The sequence below is a fragment of the Aphanomyces invadans genome (genome assembly GCF_000520115.1).
Source record: "Aphanomyces invadans strain NJM9701 unplaced genomic scaffold supercont1.13, whole genome shotgun sequence".
NCBI lineage: Eukaryota > Oomycota > Saprolegniomycetes > Saprolegniales > Verrucalvaceae > Aphanomyces > Aphanomyces invadans.
In genome coordinates, this window is record NW_008580158.1 from 225,246 (window position 1) to 243,790 (window position 18,545).

Below are 18,545 nucleotides of genomic sequence, written 5' to 3' on the forward strand. Positions count from 1 at the left end.
ATTATATCCATCCCAGCTAAACAAAGCTGCCGCCTCACGAAACCCATCGAAACCACCCACGAAACGATCCGAGTCGTGCGATCACGGTTTCCCAATAACATGCGTTAATGGCGACATGCTACAAGTCATTGAACAAGACAGGGAATGGGGGACGCCAAGAACTGCTTCATTTCGAGATCAATCGCCGTCCTCATCCGACGCCAACGACTCTTCAAACTCAAACGAGTCAGAATACGCATTGTCATCGTCACCACCATCGCTTGGCGCAGTACCAGCTCCGCGTTTTCGTGGTGAATTCGACGGTGAAGGTGCAGTATCCCGTCCAGGGATACGATTTCTCCCTCGTGCTACTGGGTCAAGGGGCATGGTCGAAGGAAGATCGTCATGCCGTCGAGGTGTTGGGAAGGAATCGGGCGAAGATGTACGAGAGGCCTTCTGTGCTGGTACTTGGATGTCCGAGTCGAGATCGTCGTGTCGGGCGGGTGACGACTGCGCTCCTGAAGGCGATCGAGGCGGCGTTGGACCCTCTACTGACTGGTCGGCAGTGTCTGAGTGTACGTTCGCGCCAAACTCGTCATCGTCATCGTCAAAGTTGCTTTGGATGACGACATTACTGTGGAATGATTCATCAGTTGCTTCATCGTCGTCGAAATACCGACGGCCGAGGGATGCCACGGGAGGCAACTTGGGCAATCCCTGCAAAGGGGTCAAGGTAGACAGCGGTCGAGCGACGGCAGACACCGGGCGTTTGGTTGCGAACGTCGTACTCGCGTCTAGGTTTTCTCTTCTCGGTGGATGGTGTGAATGCAACGCTGAGACGGCATCGGACTCATCGTCGTCGTGAGATTCGTCCAAGTCTTCTCCAACGTCGACATGTTGGTGTCGAATAGTCTGAAGTTTGACTGTCGTATGAACGAGTGACGGGGGTGCAGTGGAGGCTCCCAAGGGCTTTGGAGCCGGCGAGGAGCGCAAGTGACCTCTCAAAAGTGCTTCCACTTCGTCGTCAGAATTGTCCTCATCACCGCGACTTGCTGCCAAGTGACCCCGTCGACGTGAGGCTACATTTTCCAACGCAGAAGACGGTGTTGCTGGTCCATCATAGTCTTCTGCGTCCTCGTCAACGTCCTCGCCGTAGCCTGAACGGCCAGGCGTTGCTGTCGTGAGAGTGTCGGTGGTCGTGTCTGATGGCATGCAACCGCTCGATTGAACGAAAGGCTTTTCAAGTGCATGGGCGAAGACTTCCTCTTCGCCATCTTCATCATCGTCGTTTGCGTGGTCTGTCGTCACTGACGGAAGTGGTGATTCCTTCCCGAACACTCGAGGCGCTGCAGTGCCGTAGTCAGCGTCGGCGGTTGCGTCCTCTCCGTCAACAAATGCCTGTGCATCAACGCCCTCATCATCACCACTGCGATTGTCATCGTCACTGCGAACGCCATTGTCATCTTCTTCACCAACTATTCGCGAGGGCGTTGGACAGTCTGTGTCGAGATCATGACTCATTTCGGCCGACTCATCGAGCTCCTCCGCATCGTCAAACTTGGGCAAGGTTAATCGACCTGCAATGCTCAAGGTCGTATTGAGGCGAGCCATTTGCGCATCTGACCCTGACCGCTCTTCATCGTGAGACTCCGTAGAGCGCAATTTTGCTTGGAAGAGTCGCTGCGCAAGCGAAGTTGGATTCGCTGCTTTCGTCGGACTTTGCCTCTTGCTGTTGTCGTCCTGGCTAATGTCCAACTCACCCGCACTTGACGATTCAATGGGGACTCCGTCGTGGCATCGAAGCATGGGCGGTTCGTGCTGAGCAGAAGATGTGCTGTTTTCCAGACTACCTTCAGAAGCGCCGTCCACGGAATGGTCAACATCGCTCTCCTCGGTGCTGGCGTCGAAGCTGTTTTCCAAATCCAACGAATTCTCAAGATCGCGGTCATGCGGTATGACTTCACGACGGTCTTGTGCAGCAAGCTCCAGCGAATCCGCCGGTTCCTGCCCGGTGCTGGAGAGAGCTGGATATGCGAGGGCGTCTTCTCTACATGAAGGTACCTCATCGTCCTCGTCATTCAGAGCTACATCGAGTTGGCGCAAGTCGTGTCTCGATATTTCGATGTTGTCTTCCGGGCCACTGAGATTGTCGACACCATCCGTTTCAAAACCAAGACGCTCGTGCGTCAAAGGTAGAGTTGGTTGTCCGTGTGGCTGCAGCAAGCGATTTCCTTGCGGCAATTGCGACTCGATTGGCGGTAAACCACGCCACGATACCTTGTCCAGGGGGGCGAGCTTTGGTGACAGGCGAGGGGACGATTTGCCTGGAGACAACTCTTTGGAGGACTCCATGGCGGCCTCAGATCGTTCTTCTGCGGCGCTCTCGTCGTCGTCGTCGCCGAGGTCGCTGTGGTGAGTCGCACTTGCAGTCGCAAGTTGCTGCGCCACTTCAGTCATGTTGGTTTCATCCTGGCTTAAAGCATCATCACCATCTTCGTCATCAGGCACTTCGTCGAGCGGCTGTTCTTCGTCAAGCGTCAGGCCAAATCGATGGTCTCGTGGCAATGATGACGATATGACGCCCTCATCAAGGGCACTTGATGGTGGCAGAAATTGTTCTGTTGTATCAACGTCGTCGTTTTCATTCAGGTCATCCAGACCCAGTGGCTCAGTCGTGCCGGCGTGGGTCGAGTCGAGGCAATTGCTGATTCCATGCTGTCGTATGCATGGCTCGCTGTTGGTGGCGCCATGTTGTGCGGCTTCTCGACGGTGAGGTGCCGCCTCGTCCGCGGGAGTGTCGTGGGATGATCCATCAAAGCCGTCCGAATCGGACAGCTCCTCATCGTCCTGCATGACATCTTCGTCGTGATGTCCACTGCCATCAAATTCGTCATCGTCCTTGTTTCGTGTAGTCTTTTGCGCCGAAGAATGCGTTCGGTCCATCGTGTGTCGTTCAACTTCGTCCGCGTCGGCGTTGGTAGAAGTGAACCCTGCTTCGACGGTGAACGGCTGCAACGTCAAGATAGTCAATGGGGCCAAAGTGCGTGGTTTCGGGGAGCCTTTCTCTGGGCTGCTCAATGGACTTCCTTGCACCACAGGCACTACTTGTGGTGATGGGCGGTTCTTGGTGTCCGATAGTACGTCACTCTTGTCCTGCGACATCTCACCGACCTTGTCAACGTCCATGGCGGTATGCTGTGATTCGCCTTCATGCGTTGCTAGGTCAGACGAAGCTGTAGTGTCGTTGAACATGATGCCATGACTAGGTGGGTGGGGATTTTGTGAAGATGAAACCTCGCGAAGAGAGTCTTGCAAGTGTCCTTCGTGGTTGGCATGGCCTTTGTCATCATGGTTGACAGGGGCCTCGGGGACATGGATGGAGAAACGTGATTTGAGGGCCCCAGTCGACTGCGTGGCGCTCGCTCCATCGCTCTCTGCCGAAGCAAACGAAGGCGGTAACTCTGTTGCGCGCTCTTCATGTGCGTGTTGAACAGTGGCGTTGTCGAGGACGGCTGGGCCAACGTCGACGGAAGGTGGCGTTGATGTCGAAGGTTGGACCCAGGATTCCTCACAGCCATTTCTCTGCGCGTCGTTATGTTCGTCTTCGAGATCAGACAACTCGTCGTCATCCACCGCGATCGGGACGTCGTCTGGCTCATCATACGACTCCTGGTGCAAGGAAGTGCTGGAGAGGTGCAGATCTTGCTCAGCCATGAGCTGTTTCAACACGTCAAGGTCATCTTCTCGGGCATTCACTCGACCTGCGACACCATTTGCAACTTTGGATGCCGACGAAGAAGTTGCGTTGTCTCTCTCAAGGCGTCCGTCGTCCAGATCGCAATTGTCAATGTGTGGTACAAGTTGCAAGGTCAGGGGGGGTAAATGCTTGGAAGAGCCCTTGCCACATGGACTGGACGGTTCATCTGACTGCTCCATGGAGTCTTCCAAGGACGCCATGGATTCATCGGCAAATTCGTCGTCTGACTCGACATCATCGCCAGTGGGGTGGAGCAGGTGCCCGTTGGAATTCAAGGATGCCTTCATTTCCTGTCTGGTGACGTCGGTCGTGGACTCAATAGCCACCACATCTACTGAGTTCACCGAGTCCCCATGGAATGAAGCCGATGGTTTTGTTCGACCTGCATCGTTCAATTCCACGTCCTTGTCCAGTTGCCCATCAACGCAGTCACCAGTGCCATCGGTAGGCCCAGACAACTCATCGTCCGGGTCGTACGTGTCTGGTGGGTGGCGGTCAGCATCGTCATCGAACGATTCGTCAAACGAGTTGTCGAACTGTAATGAAGCACCTTGCAGTGCCTGCTCTTTGAGGAGTCTTCCGATGTCGTCCAAGTCGACCAAGTCAGCCTTCCGTCGTCCTGTTGTTGCCTCGTCCAACGGCAATTGAACCCGTTCAGCTTCATCCCCGCCCCCCAGTTCATGGTCGTGGCTTGTCGGGTCAAGGGAGTTTGCATGGTGCTCTTGTCTGCGCGAGGAATGTTGCTGCGGTTGGCTGCGAGACTCAAAGTCATGAGAACTCGGCTCGACGGCAAATTCGTCCTCCGACTCGGCAAGGTTTTGTTCAGTCCCGTCGTCTTCTGACTCAACGTCGTCGCGACCGTCTTCAGTGTGGTGGTGGACGGTAGCATGCGTCGACGGTGTCCGCTCATGCGAACTCTGGTCCAGTTGCTCTGAATGGTCATTTATGTCAGTATGCGGCTCCGCCGGACGACCAGGTGATAGGGAGGGCGGTGAGTTGCTTCGTGGCGGCAACTGACCATCCATCATGTCACGCACTGCTGGTACGCTGGTGGACAATGGAGCGATACGTTGAATCGATTGTTCATTCGTCATCGATTGCGCCGTTGATTGCGACGACATCTCGGTGATGCTTGAGGCAGCTGCAGAGTTTTCAAAATGACTTGAAGAGCTAACTTCGCCGTCCGTACTGTTTGAGAGTCGTTCATCTTGATCCTGGCTCGGTTGCATGGCTTGCAATCGAGCCAAGGACGAAGACAATGTCGACTGGGCAGATGACTGAACCGGACTCGGCGGCATGTCGTCGACCGATTCCTCGCCAATTTCAGCGTCAGAGTTGTCTGAGTTGGAGTCTCTCTCCCCGCCATCGTCATATTCTCGAGTAAGATTCGCGCAGTCTTGAAAGCTATCTGCAAGGATTGTAGGCAAGGCGGCAACTTCGGACGTCAAAAGAACTCCTGCCGGGACGTTCGGTGGCTCTTCACGGCGCCCCATTATACCTCCGAGCGGCTGGCCATCCGTTGCCCCATTCAACAAGTTGCCGTGGGCAAGACCATAGTCCTCATTCAACCTGGCGCTGCTGTCATTGTCCATAAGTTGATGTGCTTCTTCCCCTTCATCAATGCCTGACTCATCGAATACGTCGCGGTCATCTCCGACGACTTCCGTGGCATCAATTTGGGTTGATTCCAGGCCAATTTGCCGTGCGGTTAGACCCGTGCCGTCTGACTCGGAAGGATGCAATTGCTTTTCACAAGTGTCTTCCAGTGTGGTGCCGTCATGGTGCAAATGTAGTGCAGCGTCTCGCGGGGAGTCCAGTGGTGCGGTCAATGCATGAATAGAGGCGCTTGGTTCCTGAGAAATCTCGCCAGAATGCTCAAGAGCTTCGTCCATTTCAGTGGACGCATATGGCTGTGTGCAAAGATCAGTGTGCAAGGGTGTCTCGACCGAAGCATCAGCTACGTCGAAGTCGTCGGTGGGCGCAGCGTCTTCGCCACCCTCGTCTTTGTCGGTCTCGACGCCCTTCTCATCGCCGCAATGCGTCGCTTCCAGTGTGGTCATGGGAACGTTCTGTAGTGGTTCGCTTTGGACAATTAGGCTGCCCACCGCGACGTGCTCATCACTGTCAGAGGACTGGGCTTCACTCACTTCACGATTTGTCGTCGGCGAGTCAGCGTCGTGTTCAGTGATAGCACCTGACACCCCGCGGAAGATTTTGGCATCATTGCTCTCGGGCATCGCTCTGTCGACGACACGACCAGAAAACGAGGCCGTTGTACGCTCAGCAACAGCTTCGTCGAGTGAGTTCGCGGCTCCAGGCCCTTCCACTTTTAGCGTATTTTCGGCTTGACCAGTACCTTCACTCGAGATTGTCGATGACTCCACGGTGCACACCACGGTAGACATCACCCCACGTGTCTCCGGGCGCCGAATTTGATTGACTGCTGAAGCGACTTGGGCCAATCTTTGGGCTAAGTTGGGTAGCCGCTGGAGAGACTTGGCCACGTACGACAAATCTTGGTCGTTCAAGGCCAGCTGCAGTGCTGTCACTTCGGCTTCCGCAGTGAGTTGACTTTGCATCATCAGGATGTGGGCTCTGTCATGACCGCGAACAGCGGGTGCTTTCTCTGGCGTCGCAACGATTCCGTGCATGTGATTGATGTGGTGCAGCGTCGCAGGTGCCATGCTCAATTGATTTCGCAGCATCGCTACGTCGCGTTGAAGGCGACACAAGTTTTCCTGTTGTTTGTCCATCTCTACCGCTGTTGCTTCTTGTGCGGCTTCTTGCTGCATCATGGCCTCGACGCAAGTCGTCGTGTCTGCGTCGAGTTGCGCAAGCTTTGCTTCGATGTCGTCGATTACATGGACTTGCATGGCCGAAAGGTCACGTTGCCACTGCTGCACCATCGTTTCCACTTGGTGCTTTAGATGGGCCTCGTGGCTTTGGTGAGCGTCGCAGTCAGCCAGCAATGCCTTGATTTTCGCTTCGTGAATTCGATCACTTTCTTTCCATTGAGTCCGGGTCGCTTCTAGTTCTTGGGCGGAGACTGCCGCATCGCTTTCGAAAACTTCCTTGGCATGCTGCAACGCCGACATGGTAGCACGTTGTGCTTCAAGTTCGAGCTCGAGCTGCGCTTGCAACTCATCGCGGCGACCCAGTTCTTGAACCAATTCGACCACACGACTCGTTGTATTTGTCGTTTCGACGTGGAGTGATTCAACTTGCTCCAGTACAGGCTGCAACACGGGCAGCTCTTCGAAGATGTTTGATTTCACAGGGTCGGTGCTCTTGCGACCGACACACGTTTGTAAGAACTCCACGACCTGGTCAAGAACGCGCTGCTTTGCAGTAGCGGTAGCATGCAGGGCGTCAATGTTTGTCTGGAGCATCGCAAAGGATGTATGGCCCGGCGAGTCCACCATTGAGCTGGAGCACCCAGTGAGCGACTTGACGTGGTTTGCCAACGCGACAAACTCCGACTCCCGAATGGCCGATGCATCTTGTACGGCTTTCAAGTCGTCCGTGAGCGCACACACATGACTGTGCACTTGTAGCTCGCGGGCATCTCGTTCCTCTTTCCACTGAGCCCATTCCTCTTGCATCGCTGCTTCGCGCTCCGTCCACTCGAGCAATTTGTCTTCCACGGCCTTTTTCTCAAGGAGGAGTTGGTCAATTTTGATTTTTTCCTCGTCCAATCGCGCTCTGTCGAAATTTGCCGTGTTAGTTGACGTCTGGTGAAGATTCGTGAGCTCCGTCTGCACTTGCAACAGCGTCGACTCGAGGGTTTCGATTTTGGAAGTCACACACTCAACCTGTGCTTGGGCCGCAAGGAGCTTGCCTTCACGGTCGCGGCACTGCTCTTGGGCATTTGCCAGCTCCAACTCTAGCACGGTCGTTTGCGCTTTGGATGCACTGGCAACATCTTGCGCATCGTGCAAGTCGACGCAAGCTGCGTTGTACTCGTCCGTCAACGTCTGGTTGGAGGCATGCAACTCCTGGAGCTTGGCTTCGAGAGCTTCGATTTCGTCGCTAGCTCGCTCGTAACTTGCTAGGCTTTCTGACAGTCTGTCTTGTAGCGATGCGACGGTCGTGGCTAAACTGTTTGTTGCAATTTGGGCATCCCGTGCCGAATTTTCGTGGGCCGCCTCCAGCGACGCCAGCGACAATTCCAAACTTGACTTCTGACTCACAAGTTCTGCCACGTAGGCTTCCAGTTCTTCCACTTGTCCACGCAATTCTCGCTCTTTGGTGGCAATGCCTTGAGCGGCGATTGCCGCGTCGTCTTCGATCTGTCGCTTGCGAGCAAGTTCCTCGTTGAGCTTTGCTTTGTGGGCGGCCAAATCCTCCTCGACATGGGTTTTCTCGGTCAAGACACAGTCCAATTTGGCGACATGCGCCTTGAGTTTGATCTCCCACGCCACTTGCTGTGCACTCAGCTCATCTTGCGTCGCATGCACTTGCCGTTGGAGCGCAGAGATGGAGTCAGCGTTTCCGGTTTGTCTTGTTTGCCAGTCCTGGATGGTCACGTGCATTGCGTGCAGTGTACCGACAAGTGTGGGCGGCGCGACTGTTGAAGCACTCGTGGTGGCCAACGTGTTGCAAAGCGCCTGGACGGCGGCCACCACGTCCGTTTCTCGTTTCATGAGGTCATGCAACTTTGCATTTGCATTGTCCAGTGCGGCGTGGCGAGCTTGCGCAGCGCTTTGTCGATGTGGATCGTCGGCTTTCAATTGGGATATGGCCGTGTGAAGCTGGGCCTCCAACGTCGCCTTGGACAAAGTCACGCGCTCCAGCTCCTGTTGCACGGCCTGCAAATCAAGTTGCGCCGATGCCAAGTCACTCGTGAGCCTCTCGACATGGCCTGTCGCGACAGCGGACCGCTTGACATCGGTCAAGGTCGTGGCGTGCGTGGATTGGAGCTTTGCGATCGTACTCTCCAACATACTCACGCGGTCCGAGTGCTGCTTCATCTCTTGTTGCAACGACGCTTTGGACTGAGCGACGTCCTCTTTGGCCTTTACCCACTGAGCAGTAAGTCGCCGAATCGTGTCGACGCTGTGCTTCTTTTCCAGGTTTTGCCGGGACAAGTCGCTTTGGCACTGCTGCAGCGCTGCGCGCATCTCTGCACTGTCACGTCGGGCTTTGTGCATCATCGCACGCGTCGCATGCAACTGATCCACGTCGCGATTCCAGCATTCTTGCAGCGCTGTGAGCTTTCCTGCTGTCGACGCCACTTGCACGGACTTCTCCATCAGTGCAGTTGTCAAGGTCTGGACATCATCCTCTCGCTTCTTATCCGACGCGGCAACTTGGGCAGCGAGTTTCGCAATGGCCGCGTCGTGGTCCCTGTTGCGCCGATCCAAATCAGTGTCCAAGTCGTGCTTCACCTGTCGAAGCTCGTCCAATTCGGCCACGCACTGGAGCAACTTGGCGCGAAGAACTTGGTTTTCAACCTTGGCTGTCTTTTGCATCGCCGACTGCACGCTTGCAACATTCTCGTGGACGTGAGATAATTCTTCTTGCGTACTTGCAAGCCCCTCGCTGAGACCTTTCCACTTGCGGTCGTGGTCTTGCTGCGCTTTCACGAGAGCAGCTTCCATGCGACGATGGGACTCGACGTAGTCGGCGAGATGGTCGGCCACCACCGTGCTCACTTGCTGCTTTGACACACACGAGTCCACACGTGCAGAGAGTTTTCGAAGCTGGTCGTTCGAGTCCGCGCTTCTCTCGGTGTCCGTGACGGCAACTTCCATCGCTCCAACGCGTTTGTGCAGGACCGCGACACGTGCGTCGATCGACGTTTGGATGTCGTGCAGCCGCGTGTCGATTCGTTTCTGCACTTGATCCATTTCCATGTGGACGTCGCCCAGCCCTGCATCGATGGCAAACTGAATCGCCTTTTCGTAGTTTTCACGCTGGCTCTGCAACGTCTACGCACGTGGTTTGCGTCCGTCGCCTTGAACGCCGACGTGAACAGGTCTTACCTTCATGAAACTAGTTGTCTTGGCCTCGTGCATCTCGGTGACAGCGTCCATCCGTTTCGAGAGGCTGCCGTCCAACGACGCCATCGATTTGTTCACTGCTACTTCCACCGCATGCGCGATGCCATGGCCGTCTACGATCCGGGTCCCATGTGTATCCGAGTCGAATCAACACCGCCCAACATACCTGCCGCCGCGCGGGACGCTTGCCGTTCCAGCTCTTGCACTCGCTTCGTCAATGTGTCGACGAGTCCCTCTAATGTCGGCAACCGCTGCAGCTTGTGTTCCAAATCCGACATTTGCCGGTCGAGCCGCGTGCATTTTTCCTGCGCGGATAGCACCACGTCGAGCTTGTTCCTACGGCAATTTGTGTCCATTCACAGGCTGCAGACGTTGCATTGTCTGTACGTTGCTGCCTGCATATCGTATTCGACCATGCCTTTCCACTTGAGCAACGCGATGGTCTGCGTTTCAAGGCGTGGCCATGCCTCCAGCACCTTTGTCGCGTCGACCTCGAACGATTCGAATCGTTGACACTTGACCTCGAACTAGATCAAACATCGAGGTGACGATGCAAACGCCAGTGTAATGTTATACCTTTTGAACAAGCTCGTCGGCCTTTTTCGACGACAGGTTACACTCGCCGGCCAGCGCTTTGAAATCCAAGCGCAAGTCGGCGACGAGGGTTTCAATGGCCTTTGCGCGTCCTGCTATGTCTACTTCAAGGCTACAATGGACAAAGTTGGTTGGCACGACGTGGCTGGCTCGTTTTGGGGCGACCTGACCTTTTCTTGACCTCATCCATCGACACGTGAGGTTGAAAGGATTTGGATGTTGCACCTGGCTTCGTCGTCTATAGCGACTTGTTGAGATTCCTCAAGGACTGTTGGACGGCTTACCTCCCCTCGTGGATCATCTTGGTTCGTGAAAGGCAGGTCCCACGCTCCTCGCACACCGTCCGCCTTGGCCTTGTTCGAGTCCTGCCCACGATTCACACGAGCATGAGATTGTGGCCACAGTATATGGGGTGTACAAGTATTTTCGTGGCGATGTGCCGCTTCATCGATGTGGATTCGTCCAGGACTTTCTTCCACTTGTTGATGGACGCCGTTGCGCTACATAAAACAAAGTGAAGTCATCTACACCTGTCCCTGGCGACAGCGTACTCTGACGTAATTCGGTGGTCTGTGGCATTGGAACTTGGCGCCACGATGAGCGGACTCGATCGCGTCCGCGACAGCAGCCCGGACGGCGTTAGCACCTTCGGCTCATCGCGCTTTTCGCCAATCTTACGCAGCAAGTTGAGGTTTTGGTTGGTTTTCTCAATGATGGCCGCCAAGTCGGATTCCCAGTCGTCCGTCAGCACCGAGCCCACGCCAGTCTTCTTCTTGTCCATGCGTGCAACGCCAAGCACTTTCTCCCGCCCGCGCCACCAAATTCTGCAACTAGTTCGTGGGGTTGAAAAGGCAGCTTGTAACGGCGTGTACGAAACCGCTACGGTTTCACCACAATCGGTCCGACTGGTCGTCGCGTTGAATTCGACGCAGCGATCCGTCCTGTAATTCCCTTGCAGCGTTGCTGGCGACAAGATGCGGAAGCTGCCACTTGGACGCACAAGTTGCGGTACATGACAAAGTAAACACGGCCGAGTTGGGCCACGACGCTAGATCTACAGGGTGTCCCAGGTCTTGGCGAGATTGGTCGAGTGTGCATGCAGACATTTCTGGGGGAATGTCCATCGTGGCGTGCGACTGTGGGGCGAAAGGGCGCGGTTGATGCCTTGTCGATGTGATTCCCCCGGCATTGTTGGATGTGGCATCATGGGATGTTGCCGTGCTGCGCTCAAAGGGATGCGTGTTACATGGGGGACTTGAAGCCCCCGACCAGAGCTTAACGATCCCAAGCAGAACAGGTACATGATAAGAGCCACGAAACAACTTACGTATATTGAAACTACTGCATCGAGCGTTCACAATCCAACACCAAAACTACGATACGTCGTTCGTGTCATAGATGCGGCCGTGCTTGATCTCGCTCGAGTGAATGCCATAACACAGGCGCTTTTCGCAGTGTTTGCGGTTGAGCACGCGGGGCGGCGCTCCATGGCCGTCGTCTTTGATGGCAACGTGGACTTGGGCAGGGAACCGTGTGTCGATCCATTGCAGCTCGAGGAGGATTTGCGGGTCGGGGAGGTTATCCCCGAGCGCGAGTTTGTGCACGGCGTTTCCGAGCAGCTCCAAGTTGAGCATGGACTTCTTGAGCACGAGCGGCACCCACAATTTCTCCTTCTTACCGTCCATGTGCAGCTTCAGGTCGATCTCGGCCTCGCCAATGCATTCCCCAAGCGACAACGTATCGTGGTTGTACACGGTCAGCAGCACCTTGCCATCGGACGCGGCCAGGTCTTTCTCCGTCATGCCAAACACAAGCTGCTCGTTCCACAGCGGGTTCAACGTGTGCCGCTTGATGCTTGTCATGTGCTTGAACGCGCCACATGTGATGACGCAGTACGGGTCCAGCACGTTTCGCATCATGTTGGACCGCAAATTGCGCCCTTCCACAATGGATAAATGCATCTCGTCCGGCCGGTGGACCATCTCGTTGCCGAATCGATTGACTGTGTCCATGCCGACAATGTGGCCTTCGAGCCAACGGCCCTGCTTGGACGACGCGAGCAGCACCGGCATGCCTATTTCAAACACGCGGACTGGGATCGGGCTCTTGAGCGCGTACTGTTCGTGTTGGAGCCACACTAGGCACACAAATTGGTCAGCTCCCACCATCCCTTCACGATTTGATTGTACCTTCGTGCTCCATCGAGTGCGAATCGTGACCAAACATGCCGTTGGCGTAAAAATTGACCTTGATGCGGCCATTCTTGACCCACGCGACCGTGCCTTGGCGCCACTCTCCACTGTGTGTTGCGCTCTCGACTAGCTCGGTCGTGCCCGTCGCTGAGTGTGGGTGGTGTTGCGACAGCTGTACGCGCACGAGAATGTGCTCGCCGATGGTGCGAACACTCTTCCGAACGTTGTACTTGGCGCGTCGCGAGTGCTCCTGGATCTTGATCGACGTTTCCGTCGAGATGTCGCTCTTGCGCAGGTACACAAAGAAGCTAATGGCGATCCCGACATTCTCCAGCACACAGAATGCGAGGAGCCGCCAAAGGAGCGGAAAACATTGGGTCACTGGGCCGTAGTCTTCCACCGAGATCGGGCACGACGGACTGAACGAATCCATTTGACCCGTTACGTAGACGAAAATGGCCGGCACCACCATCGTGGCGACGAGGGTCTCAAACATAAACGCGCCGAGCCATGGCCCGATCCCAATCAACCGACGCGGCACCGACCGCTTGCAGTCGATCACCATCTTGATCGCGTCGAAGCGGGACGCAATCGTGTTGTTGCAGTACGCGCACAGCGCACAGAACGGCCAGATCACGCTGAACATCGTGACATAGCTAAACTGAATCGCCATGTGCAGCAAGTCGCCCTGCGGCGAGTACACTGGCATGCTCGACTCTTCCATGATCCGGTCCGCGTTGTACACGTAGTTGCGGCACCTCCATTCTTTGATCAATCGAAGGCGAAACGCGGGGCGGTCCTTGCCGCTCGCCGATGCATTGTGCAATGGATCTTCCCAAATGCATTCGTGCTTCTTGTTGTGTTCAATGTCTTGCGTGATGCGGTCGATCCAGTCGTAGCTATCACGGGCAGGTCAATGTGGGTCGGTTTGACGGACGCACCTTGTGACTTGGTACGAGTCCAAGTCGTCCCGCCTTACATTCAAGCAGATTTGATTCATGCGGCTGTGGTGGCTCGACAGGTTGGCAAACAGCGCGTCGATCGTGGCTTCGACGTCCGCGGCACGTATTGGTTTCTTTTCCGACAAGTACTGAGCAAGCTCGTCTTTCTCCATCTCGGTCAAGTCGTCGTCAGTGGTCGCAGCTGCCACGACGGCTGCACTGTCGTCGGCGTTCGGCAGCGATTGGCGCAGCAACGCGAGCTTGCTGCGCCGAACGACCGCCGCCGCGCTGTGCGTTGTGTTTTGGGCCAAATCGGCCGCGCTTTGCGTGAGATGCACCGTCGTTTGAAAATGCATCTTGAGTCCGTTCTTGAGCTTGAGGCTTAGCTGATCCTTGCTCACGAGATACGTGTCCCGGGCAGAAACGACCGCGCGGCGTAGCAAGTACGGGACAAACGTATTGATGATCAAGTTGAGCGCCTGCGTCACAATCAGCGGCGTCACGAACGCAGAATCCATCCCGACCAAGCCCGGGACCCAATACCGACTACAATCGAGTCGGTCACGCCCGTGCGGGTCCACACAAGACAACGTACCTAAACTTGAACCGGCCGTTGCCCGTGAGCCACGCGTTCGTGTCGATGTGCTCGCGGATGAATCCCTGGACTTGGTCGCCGTACGGCGTGTACAAGAACGCGAGAAGGAAGAACCAGTAAAAGTACCCGACCCAGTTGAAGACAAAGATCTTTTCGACGAACCGACGATTGTTTTCCTGGAGCGTGGGGTAGTTTTCCCACTTGTTGAAAACCGACGCAATCAACTCAAAGATCGCGAGGAACACAATGTCGAGGGTTAGCCCGAGCACGATGCCCTGGATCAGGACGTACGTCCATCGAGCCGTGCCAACAACCCCGCGCTCCGTTGTAAAGCACCCAATGAGGGGCGTGTCGCAGCTATAATAGGACGGATCAAACGTGGTCGTGTCGCAGTAGCCGTGGCACCCCCGCACGGACGCGCGAATGTCGCGGAGGAAGTTGTATTTTTTGCCTTGCTGGAGCAAGAGCTCGCACTGGTTGACGCAAGTCGCCGAGTCCAAGAACGCCGGGCACCGCGGGTCATCGCACATGGGGGTCATCACGGCAATGATGTACCATTGGCAGTACAGCATGACAAACACAAAGAGGAGGACGCAGCACACAACGGAAAACGCACCAAACAAGACATACTTGGGGTACCGGCGGCGCCGGTCGTACATTTTGACGTCGACAAAGTCGGGGGGGTCACCTTCGTTGGCCACGTTGATCGTTTCGACGACGTAGTCCTTGAACTCTTGGTTCGGGTACTCGACCTCCTTGGCCTGGAGCAGGTCCCACTCAACGAGGAGCGAGCATTGGTATCGTTTCCACCGCTTCAGCACGGACGGCGCCCAAACAAACGCAACAAAGAGCCCGTAGATTCCAAGCGCTTGCATGTACGTGTGGTAGTCTGCTTGGCGCCACACGACCCACAGCACGACGCCGATCAGACAAGGTGTGCTGAGCGACGCACAGTACAGCCGAACGAACGCCGTGTAAAACGCAATGTGCAGACCAAAATGGTCCTTGGTCCGAAGAAGGAACAATCGGCGGGTCGATGCCGACAGCGCTTCCTTGAACCAAGATGACGTGATGAAGTCCGTCACATTTGGATCGTGCAGGGGAAATACGTCGTGGATGACAGGGTCTTGGTTGTTCTCGATGCCGCGGAGGCCGACGCCGGGTGGGCGATCCGTCGCGGGGCGAGTCAGGATCGATGCAAACGCGGCAATGCGATCCGCCGCCGTCATCGTCTCGGCATTGGCCCCGTACTCGTCGCCCAGCGACTTGGCCTGACGGGTGTGTCAGACATGCCACTATGACGGACATGTTCAACGTACATCTTCTTCCGAATGGTACTCGACGATCCGCTCCATTTTCATGAGCTTGTCTTCGCGCGCGAGGAGCCAAAGCGGTGCGTTGAGAAGGAGAATGATCTTTCCGACCGTGTTGCGTGTGTTGGCGAGGACGGTGACGTGGAGGCCGGCTTGGAGGATGTTGGACAGCACGACTTCCTGTTGCTTGTAGTCGGCGTCCGTGATGCCATCATGATTTTTCAAAATCAAGACAAACTCGTAGTCCATGCGCGGCTGAATATTGAGCATCCGCACGACCAGGTGCGGCAGCCAGAGGCACTCGACGCGCTCGGACACTACACGGTACAACCATCACACGAGTCACGGAAATTCTCGGTCGGCGAGCCTGCGCACCAGCTGTCACAGTCGACTCCACGTGCTCGTCGCCTTTCGTGATCGCTGGAATGTTCATGCCAAAGGCTTCTTGGTACTCGATCGGCTCCATGGGCAACGATATATCGTCCAAGACGGCACCGCCCACAACGTACGCGCGCGTGGCCTTGCCAGACATGAGGATGTACAGACCATCTGACAACGTTAAGAGAGTTAGAGGCTGCATGCGATGCCAACGAGCGAGGACATACCAGCTTTCACTTCGTCCAACACAATGACTTCGTCGCGTGTGTACGTTCGCATTTCAGCGAGCCGCGCGAGCTGCGACAATTCGCGGTCGGTGAGGCACGAAAACTCTTCGACGCCACCAAGGAACTTCTTAGTTGTGAAGATCTTCGAGTCGCTGTCGTCGGCCGAGTCGGACGCGTCGGCATCTGCGCAGCCCAGCACCGCGCGCATCCACTCAAAGACGTCGGCGCGCGACAAACCGCAGAACCGGCGGCTTTCGCGACGTTTCTGCTCTCGCATGGCCCGTAGCGACTGTCCAACATGCGCTCGGATCTTGGACCGCAGTTCGTCTTGTTCAATCTCCAGAGTGGATAGGACCTTCCCTGGCACGGGCGCGATGGTCTTGGATATCAAGTCCGGTAGCGAAGGTGGCGGAGGTGGTGGTAGCGGTGCCATGGGGTCACGAGGTCGAGCGTCCGACGGCACCTCATCACCGGCTTGTTGCGATGCTGGTGGTGGTGGTGGTGGCAAGTCTGTAGCTTCGACGAGGACGTCCGGAAGTGGCGTCACAACCCCGTTCGAGCTGCTCATGACGGATCTTTCTGCGAACAGACACGGCGACGACTGGAAGGAGATGTGGGCGGTTTCGCTGGTGTGACGGTTTCGTCGAAACGACCATTGCACAATTTGGTGGTGGCACGTGCCGACGCTTCTCGCAACATGCGCCCCAGGTGCAGCAGCACTTTCACGTGTTGCGTGTGCCTGGATGGCGTGTAGTGCACGCCAATCGCACCGACGTTTCTTACACGACGTCATCAAGCATGTCTGCATGGATTTGATGCCGCACGATGGCTTCACGTAGTGGTCCTGCCGAGTACAGTTCCATGAATGCTCGGAAACGGAGGCGGAATTGCATCCGCACCTTGGTACTATGGCTGTCTCGCAAAACACCGACTTTGACGAGACCTCGGACGCACCATGTTACTCGACTACATGTTCCATCAACGTGGCACTGTCATTGGACGAACACAGGTTCCATCGATAGTCACAGCACCTTGTCGCTCGGCGCGTGTATCGGTCAAGCGGGCATCGACCTGGCACGTCACATGGATGATACGAAGGAAAACCCTTTGGTGCCGCGACGTGGCCAGGCCTTCGCTGGGTACCTCGCCATAATTTTGTCCCGTCATTGGGTGATAAATGATGCCTGTTTTGTCCAACACCAACGCAAAAAAAAGTCCCAAGATCCTACAGTGTACAAGCTTGAACGAGCAGCTTGTCGGAGCACGAAGAAATTTCAACACCTCCCACCACCTTCCATCGCGCGCTCTCTGCCAACCATGCCATACCAGTGCATACCTTGTTGTGAAAACAAGACATGCAGAGGCTGTTTTTCTTGAATACTAGTATGATATCTGGAGAAGTTTCTGTCTTTTCTGCTGGTTCAGTTTTTCAAGTTTTGGGGTTTTCGCGTTTTCTGCTTTTTGTGCGCTTTGGTGCCTTGTTGGAGACAGCATCCCAACAAATACCTTCAGATCTCATGGCGGGGCAGCACCCCCGCGTGGCGACAATGCGCAACGTGAACACAAATTTCGAACGTTTTGTAGTCGCACAACACGGGGATCGGCTGCTCTGCCTTGACGTTCCATCGACGTCATGACGGTACTCACCATGCACATTTTTGCTCTCCTGGCCTTGAAAGCTGTAACATCGTGCCGATATTGATGACGCCAAGGCCGCGAGCGCGCAGCATTAGGCGCAGTTTGAGCATTTGCTGTCGAAACGTCGTGGTCACCACGTGTTGCGTCCGCCAAGATGGATTACCCGTGATCCTAGATGCCACTCGTTACGCCCGGTCGGTGCCACCTTGGCGGCCGGGCCCGACTGCGGTCGGCGGCTCCGGGCGGCTTTGTGTGTCGGTGAGAACATGAAGAGGTCTTAGGCAGAAAGGCCATATTCTGTATGAAGATACTATGGGAACTGACTAACCCAAGGATCTGATTGGACGTTTGCCGAAGGGGGTTTATATTGATTGAGTTTTAGTTAGACTGGATTAGCCAGCTGGCTACCCCAGTCAGTCTTGCATTTGCCTCCGAGTGCTCAATACACCACAAGCTTGCCCGGGAGTCAATTGCGAAAGTTATGCGCGAAAAACATGTTATTGTCTCAATGCCACCTACGAAGGCAGATATCGAGGCGGCCTTTGGCCACCTCGCCGCCGGTGAAACCCCGGATGAAGTAGCAAGGAGCTCACCACTCAAGCGCACTACCATTTACAAGTACAAGAAGATGATGGCCAAAACTGGTATTATTTCAATTGGAAAGCGGGGGGTGAAGCCGTCGATTTCAGCAGGCCTTGAACATGATCTCGTGACATGGATCGCGGCTATGCAGCGGTCAGGATGGCCAGTTGAACGTTACGAGATCATGCTCAGAGCCAGTGAGATCGTCTCTTACCATGGTGGTGTGCCTCGTACTGTTGGCCGCGGTTGGTACGCCCGCTTCGAGAAACGACACCAGGAGCTGTCCGAGCGAGTTGCGCAAAAATTGAGCCAAGCTCGAAATACTGTGACGAAGGAAGGAATAACGA

General features: G+C 55.6%; 2 protein-coding genes across 2 annotated transcripts; both read right to left on the bottom strand.

Annotated features, from left to right (window-relative positions):
* Positions 1 to 75: 75 nt before the first annotated feature.
* On the bottom strand, positions 76 to 11,155 carry H310_07053 (hypothetical protein). The gene is made up of 9 exons (XM_008872329.1): positions 10,884 to 11,155; positions 10,751 to 10,832; positions 10,617 to 10,697; positions 10,503 to 10,570; positions 10,315 to 10,444; positions 10,126 to 10,265; positions 9,905 to 10,074; positions 9,721 to 9,851; positions 76 to 9,666 (listed from the first exon to the last, which is right to left on the bottom strand). The coding sequence occupies exons 1-9, from the start codon at positions 11,111 to 11,113 to the stop codon at positions 178 to 180; spliced, it is 10,521 nt and encodes a 3,506-aa protein (XP_008870551.1). The 5' UTR covers positions 11,114 to 11,155; the 3' UTR covers positions 76 to 177.
* A 470-nt stretch (positions 11,156 to 11,625) lies between these two features.
* Positions 11,626 to 16,580, bottom strand: H310_07054 (hypothetical protein). The gene is made up of 7 exons (XM_008872330.1): positions 15,979 to 16,580; positions 15,749 to 15,922; positions 15,380 to 15,690; positions 14,061 to 15,331; positions 13,466 to 14,011; positions 12,522 to 13,423; positions 11,626 to 12,469 (listed from the first exon to the last, which is right to left on the bottom strand). Exons 1-7 carry the CDS (start codon positions 16,544 to 16,546, stop codon positions 11,706 to 11,708), a joined length of 4,536 nt encoding a protein of 1,511 aa, XP_008870552.1. The 5' UTR covers positions 16,547 to 16,580; the 3' UTR covers positions 11,626 to 11,705.
* Positions 16,581 to 18,545: the final 1,965 nt, after the last annotated feature.

What these genes read in the sequence shown, in the direction of transcription:
- H310_07053 (XM_008872329.1), bottom strand. Translation starts at nt 11,113, where the DNA reads ATGGACAAGAAGAAGACTGGCGTGGGCTCGGTGCTGACGGACGACTGG. An exon ending in GACCACCGAATTACGTCAGA is followed by an intron (nt 10,833 to 10,883) that starts GTACGCTGTCGC and finishes TGTTTTATGTAG; the next exon opens with CGCAACGGCGTCCATCAACA. An exon ending in AAGATGATCCACGAGGGGAG is followed by an intron (nt 10,571 to 10,616) that starts GTAAGCCGTCCA and finishes AAGTCGCTATAG; the next exon opens with ACGACGAAGCCAGGTGCAAC.
- H310_07054 (XM_008872330.1), bottom strand. Translation starts at nt 16,546, where the DNA reads ATGAGCAGCTCGAACGGGGTTGTGACGCCACTTCCGGACGTCCTCGTC. An exon ending in GTTGGACGAAGTGAAAGCTG is followed by an intron (nt 15,923 to 15,978) that starts GTATGTCCTCGC and finishes TAACGTTGTCAG; the next exon opens with ATGGTCTGTACATCCTCATG. An exon ending in GCACTCGATGGAGCACGAAG is followed by an intron (nt 12,470 to 12,521) that starts GTACAATCAAAT and finishes TTGTGTGCCTAG; the next exon opens with TGTGGCTCCAACACGAACAG.